This window comes from Bufo bufo, chromosome 3 (genome assembly GCF_905171765.1).
Source record: "Bufo bufo chromosome 3, aBufBuf1.1, whole genome shotgun sequence".
Taxonomy (NCBI): domain Eukaryota; kingdom Metazoa; phylum Chordata; class Amphibia; order Anura; family Bufonidae; genus Bufo; species Bufo bufo.
The window spans coordinates 652,335,127-652,341,570 of NC_053391.1; the positions used below are offsets into that span (position 1 = coordinate 652,335,127).

Consider the following 6,444-nt stretch of genomic DNA (forward strand, 5'->3'; position numbering starts at 1 on the left):
CACACAATGTCACTTTGCCACTCTGTTGTCTCCTCATGCTGCTGCTAACTTAACACTATGTCACTGGGACACTCTATGGCCTCCTCATACTGCTGCTGCCACCTCCACACATTGTCATTGTGCCACTCTGTGGTCTTCTCATGTTGCTGCCACCTCCACACAATGTCACTTTGCCACTCTGTTGTCTCCTCATGCTGCTGCTAACTCAACACTATGTCACTGGGCCACTCTGTGGCTTCCTTATGCTGCTGCCACCTCAACACTATGTAAAAAGGCCAATCTGTGGTCTCCTCATGCTGCTGCTGCCACCTCCCCACTATGTCACTGGGCCACTCTGTGGTCTTCTCATGCTGTTGCTACGTCAACACTATGTCATTGGGTCACTCTGTGGACTTCTCAAGCTGTTCTCCCACCCTCCCCACTCCATGACTGGGTCACTATTTTGCCTTTTTGGCCTGGTTGACATAATCATTTATTTGACCCTTCTTCTGATCGGTCAGAAGGAAAAATGAGACGCACATCGGATCCTGTCTATGTAACAGCTGTAAGGCCTGTATGACATGGTCCCTTTTTGAATTGGCTAATGATTTGGTAGATAAAAGCAGGAGTGGGTACAAAACACAGAAGACATGCAAATATTCCATTCACGTGTCATCTCTGTTTTGGATCCACTCCAGTTCTTTGGGGGGCTTTAGCAATACTGATGGATTACTGACCAAATGCTGACTGAGTGAAGACGGAGGCTCTACAGACAGGATCCGTTTTTTGGGGGTTACTGTTCTGACGGATCATAAGGAAAGGCAAAATAATCAGTAACGTTAACACAAACTTACTGCTGACACCCTCTCCACTCTGCGAAAAAAGAAAGTTGCAGAGCAGCACAAATGGACCTCTCGACCAACCAAGGAATGTACCAGCTGCGATGGGACCACAGATCCACAGCAGTCCCAGGAACAGTAGTAGATAGCAGAAAAGGTCACAGCAGCATATCCAGTGTATCTGTTTATTGGAAGCAGTATGATACTTGATAACGGCTACTGCATAGCCGAAACTTCTTTGTGTGTGCACTCTTGGCTTCCAATAAACAGATACACTGGATATGTTGCTGTGACCTTTTCTGCTATCTACCCTCTCTCCACTCTGTCAGGGGAGCTCTACTTGTACAAGCATTTAATAGAACAGGTTCTGTAGACATCTATGTGGGATCAGCTGATGACAGTGTAAAAGGAGTGTGCTCTTTCACGCTACAGTTGGATCTTGGGCCTCTGCACGGTTCTTTATACCTGGCGCTAACATCGACCTGTAAGGCTGAGTTGACACTGAGTTATTTGGTCAATTTTGGATCCGTAACTGCCCAAATAAGTGAAGTGTGCAGTGATTCTAAGAGCGACGCCTGTCATCTGCATGTCATACGGACTCACAGTATTGTTTCACTATCACAGCAGACTCCCTATGCGTGTTACTGCAAGGCACAGTGTTCTACACCACTATACAGGCTCTCTGCAGCCAGGAAATAGCTGTTTTTTAACGTGATACACCGCAAATAAATTTGGTTCGAATCTTTTAGAAAAATTCAGCCAAATCAAATTTTTGAGAAATTCGCTCATCTCTAGTTACCAGCTAAAAAATCTCAGAATACCATTTTAAGTTTCTTTTAAATGGGCCGATTGAGCTGGCAATTATTGGAAATGAACACAATGTTCTCGATATTTGTCGACATTTACATGCAGCAATCATCTCCTCTGTATCGCTACTCATTCCCATACAGATTGATTGCTTTTGGGCAGCAAATCTCTGTTCATACGATCGCTGGCACCTTTTACACAGGTCAATTATTGCAAACAAGCATTTGTTTAAACGCTCATCCCCAATAGTTGGCTAGATTGTTGGATGCAGGTATCTTTTCCCCTTAGTTTACTTGCCTGAAAATGGACAGGGTACCGTCCCTGGTAGATTTCAATTCCAGAGATGGCAGAGCTGTGAAACTAGGATTCTCTGGAAGACTTTCCAGGGGGTATATGTATGAAGGCGTTATTTCTCTTTCCAAGGTGCTTGTTATCTGCTTTGGACTCCATAGTTTTCCAGGTTAAGGGCCCTTGCACACAACCGTATGCCCTCCAAGACATACGGTCCGTGAGCAGACCATATGTCCCAGAGCAGCAATGATCATGCACACGGGAGCACACAGCATCGTGGATTACAATGATGCTGTGCACGTCTGGCTGCCTGCGGTGCTTTTATCCTGCACTCATAAGATCATATGAGTGGAGGACAATAGTCCCTCGGGCGGCCCGACGTGCACAGTATCACAGTAACCTATGGTGGTGTGCCCTCCCCTGCACACGATCAATGCCGCTCCGGGACATATGGCCCGCTCACGGACCGTATGTCTCGGAGGGCATACGGTCGTGTTCAAGGGCCCTAAAACTGACCACTTTTCTGTGGGTTTGTTTTGTTTTGTATCCTCAACTGGTTTCTGTCAGACACCCGGAAGCTTAGAAGACATCAGGAGACTTTGTAACAACATGCAGAAAAAATTATGTAGGACCAACAAACAATTTAGATCCTGCTGATATCACCTTGTGATCTAAGACTTCTTTGTTATTTCAATGTCTGTTTGATTATTTGTGTTGCTCTCCAAATGATATATAAAGCAGGGCTTCAGATCACATCAGCACAAAAACATTAAGTGGATACAGGATGGATCCCGATTGCCACAAGCACTACCATGTACATGAATATAACCCAAAGGCTCTTCTTACCACGTATTTTTCTCCTGATTTAGATAAGACGTTATATGAACACATCACTCTATTTCCCATAAGGACTCTTCTAAAACTGGTGTCATCAGGTACGTACTGCATGGTCGTATGTCTCTGTCACATGGATGGGCCGTGCATGCCCGTATAATAAGAAAGTCTACATAGTAATCCATATTCCTTGTCTTGGAAAGCCATGACATTTTCTGAGTAGTGATAACTATTCATTGTCCATATTGTCTACTATGGTGAACATAACATCGCAAACACCTACTTTCATGGCAGCTTGCTAGTGCTGCCATGAAACTGGAGACCACTTAATGCCAGTGTAGGCTGATGACTTCTTCTGTTTTTGACGACAACAGGCAAGATTTCTGGAACTACACTGATTGACTATTCAGCTGGACCTTTCATATGCCACCTGGTGCCAATCTGCAAGTATTTCAAGGAAATAATACTTCTGGAGGAAAATGATTGCAGCATTAAGGAAACTGAGAATTGGTGGCATGGAAAAGAGGAGGCTTTCGACTGGTCCCATATCTCAGACTGTTTTACAGGGTTGGAAGCTGACAGGTAATCCACAAGAATTCATCATTATCATCATTTAAGATAAACGCTGGGGTTTAGACTGGGTTTCCAAAAAGTTGTTGCCCTATGCAGAGAGGCCTCTTTCACATGGGCGTTGCGGGAAAATGTGCGGGTGCGTTACGGGAACACCCGCGATTTTTCCGTGCGAGTGCAAAACATTGTAATGCGTTTTGCACTCGTGTGAGAAAAATCACGCATGTTTGGTACGCATGTTTGGGATAGGTGTTCTGTAGATTGTATTATTTTCCCTTATAACATGGTTATAAGGGAAAATAATAGCATTCTGAATACAGAATGCATAGTAAAATGGTGCTGGAGGGGTTAAAAAATAAAATAAAAAAATTTAACTCACCTTAGTCCACTTGATCTCGCAGCCCGGCAACTCCTTCTGTCTCCTTTGCTGAACAGGACCTGTGGTGACGTCACTCCGGTCATCACATGATCCATCACCATGGTAAAAGATCATGTGATGGATCATGTGATGACCGGAGTGACGTCACCACAGGTCCTGTTCAGCAAAGGAGACAGAAGGAGATGCCGGGCAGCGCGAGCAAGTGGACTAAGGTGAGTTAAATTATATATATATATTTTTTTTTAACCCCTCCAGCCCTATTTTACTATGCATTCTGTATTCAGAATGCTATTATTTTCCCTTATAACCATGTTATAAGGGAAAATAATAATGATCGGGTCTTCATCCCGATCGTCTCCTAGCAACCGTGCGTAAAAATCGCACCGCATCCGCACTTGCTGGCGGATGCTTGCGATTTTCACGCAACCCCATTCACTTCTATGGGGCCTGCGTTGCGTGAAAAACGCAGAATATAGAGCATGCTGGGATTTTCACGCAACGCACAAGTGATGCATGAAAATCACCGCTCATGTGAACAGCCCCATAGAAATGAATGGGTCGGTATTCGGTGCGGGTGCAGAATACTCGCCTGTGTGAAAGGGGCCTAATACTGTAAAAGTGCTTAAAAAACTACTAAACAGTAATACTATTCATGTAATATTATGGAAAGAAAATGGTCATATATTTAGAAGCTTTTTAGGCACAGAAAATCCTATTTTTACAATGGGGCATTTTTTATAGTGTAGAGGTAAAGGGGCTGCCTGCCATACAGAAGGTCCAGGGTTCAATTCCCACCAGATACTTCTGAAGGTATTTATTTAGTTAGTAAACATCCATGTGGTCCCCCAACCTTAATTGAAAAGAAACTTCTTTAGTATTCACTGCACCGAAGAAGTAGTATTTTTATTAGCTACCAACTGCTATGGGGGCTAACTACAAAGGGCAATAATCCTGGAAAACCCTCAAGCTAAGGTAAAGGTGGAGGCATCTATATATCTGCCACCGAGTAGGTTACTCATCTCTCTAGGCTCCAGTTACTCCTGATAGGCTGCGAGTGCAAACCAACAGGAACATTAGGTTTCTTACATTTACAATATTCAGTATATTAATAATTGATGTTATTGTAGTTTTTGCTTCATAGAACTTGGTTTTAGCTTTAATTGTTTCATTTGTTTCCCCAGTGAGAATTGGATAGAAAAAGAGGAGTCTCTCAAATGTAAAATCCGGTATATTCTAAAATGTGACCTGAGCAAAGAAAACCCAACTGACCCAGTGGTCCTCCCGAAAGCCGACTGCCTGATGAGCTTTTTTTGCATACAGAATATCAGCAAAGACAAAAAGAGTTTTTGTGAGAACATGAGAAAGTTCTCAACCTTCTTAAACGTAGGCGGTCATCTCTTGATGCTAGGGGCATTCAATGAGAAGTTTTTCACCATTGGGGAACATAGGTTTTACACGTTAAGCTATGATGAAGTCTTTCTTAGGGAGACTGTAGAAGATACAGGCTTCACCATAGAACATGTTGAGATACTTGACAGCAGGGTTGCCAATGACATAACTGAATACGATCAACTTTATCTCATTAGTGCAATTAAAGTTAAGGAGGTTTAATGGGCAACAAAAAATATATCAAATAAATTGTAGAGGGCAAAGGTCACAAATCACTCAGATATCTGCTAGATTAGTTACTATTTAGGGTAGCAGTCATCAAAGGGTTATTTTCAGCTCATAAAATGACTAATGATTAGTGGGGGGGGGGGGGTAATTTTAGGGGCTCCTGCCAATACTAACTGATTTTTGTTGCATAGTGGCACCACAACCATCCTCTGCGGTGTGAACTGCAGCACAGCCTGATTAAAATGAAGGAGGGAGGCTGAAGTTCCCTGAACAGCTGGGTGGTGGGTGCAGTGCTAAATCAGCTCTACCGCTCCTTCATTCTCAAGATTGATGGGAATGTCAGAGGTTGGATGTAGGGGTGGATGATATAGATGATATGCAATATAAACGATATTAATTTGGCCAACGATAGAGATTTTGTTTATATCGCCATATCGCGGTAGAACATGGCATGTGCCGCTCTCGGCACGCACCATGTTCTCCTGAGCCGGCACAGTGCAGAAGGAGGGAGTCCCTCCCTCCCAACTGTGTGCGGCTGCCGCTGACCAACAATGAGAACAGACTAGGAGGAGGAGGGGAGGGATTGTGGCCACTCCGCCACCAATGAGAACAGAGTAGGAGGAGGAGGGACTGTGGCCACTGCGCCACCAATGAGAACAGAGAGAAGGGGAGGGACTGTGGCCACTCCGACACCAATGAATATAGTTAATATGCCTAAATACAAACGTAGCCTGCATGTGCCGGCCATATCCCATACCTGGCCTCTATTACTGCACGCCGTGATCCGCCGCAATTAACCCATCAGGTCCTGAGGGGTTAATTGCGGTGGATCACGGCGCGCAGTAATAGAGGCCAGGTATGGGATATGGCCGGCACATGCAGGCTACGTTTGTATTCAGGCATATTAACTATATTCATTGGTGGCGCAGTGGCTACAGCCCCTCCCTTCTACTCCCCCTCTTCTAAGTATTATATTAATTGCGGGCCCCCCCTCCACACGATTAAATCATTGGTGGCAGTGGCCCCAGGGTGGAAGCTTCTGATCGGAGCCCCAGCTGTGTAATCCTGAGGCTCCAATCGGTTACCATGGCAGCCAGGACGCCACTCAAGCCCTGGCTGCCATAGTCA

At 44.6% G+C, this 6,444-nt stretch overlaps 1 protein-coding gene across 1 annotated transcript; it reads left to right on the forward strand.

Moving 5' to 3' along the window:
* Window positions 1–2,660: 2,660 nt before the first annotated feature.
* On the forward strand, window positions 2,661–5,761 carry LOC120996389 (nicotinamide N-methyltransferase-like). Its single transcript, XM_040426274.1, has 3 exons — window positions 2,661–2,851; window positions 3,125–3,332; window positions 4,881–5,761. The coding sequence occupies exons 1-3, from the start codon at window positions 2,701–2,703 to the stop codon at window positions 5,308–5,310; spliced, it is 789 nt and encodes a 262-aa protein (XP_040282208.1). The 5' UTR covers window positions 2,661–2,700; the 3' UTR covers window positions 5,311–5,761.
* Window positions 5,762–6,444: the final 683 nt, after the last annotated feature.

Excerpts from the sequence above, each read along its gene's own strand:
- LOC120996389 (XM_040426274.1), top strand. The coding sequence starts at position 2,701 with ATGGATCCCGATTGCCACAAGCACTACCATGTACATGAATATAACCCA. Across the intron at positions 2,852-3,124 it reads TCTAAAACTGGTGTCATCAG|GCAAGATTTCTGGAACTACA; the intron begins GTACGTACTGCA and ends TGACGACAACAG. Across the intron at positions 3,333-4,880 it reads ACAGGGTTGGAAGCTGACAG|TGAGAATTGGATAGAAAAAG; the intron begins GTAATCCACAAG and ends TTGTTTCCCCAG.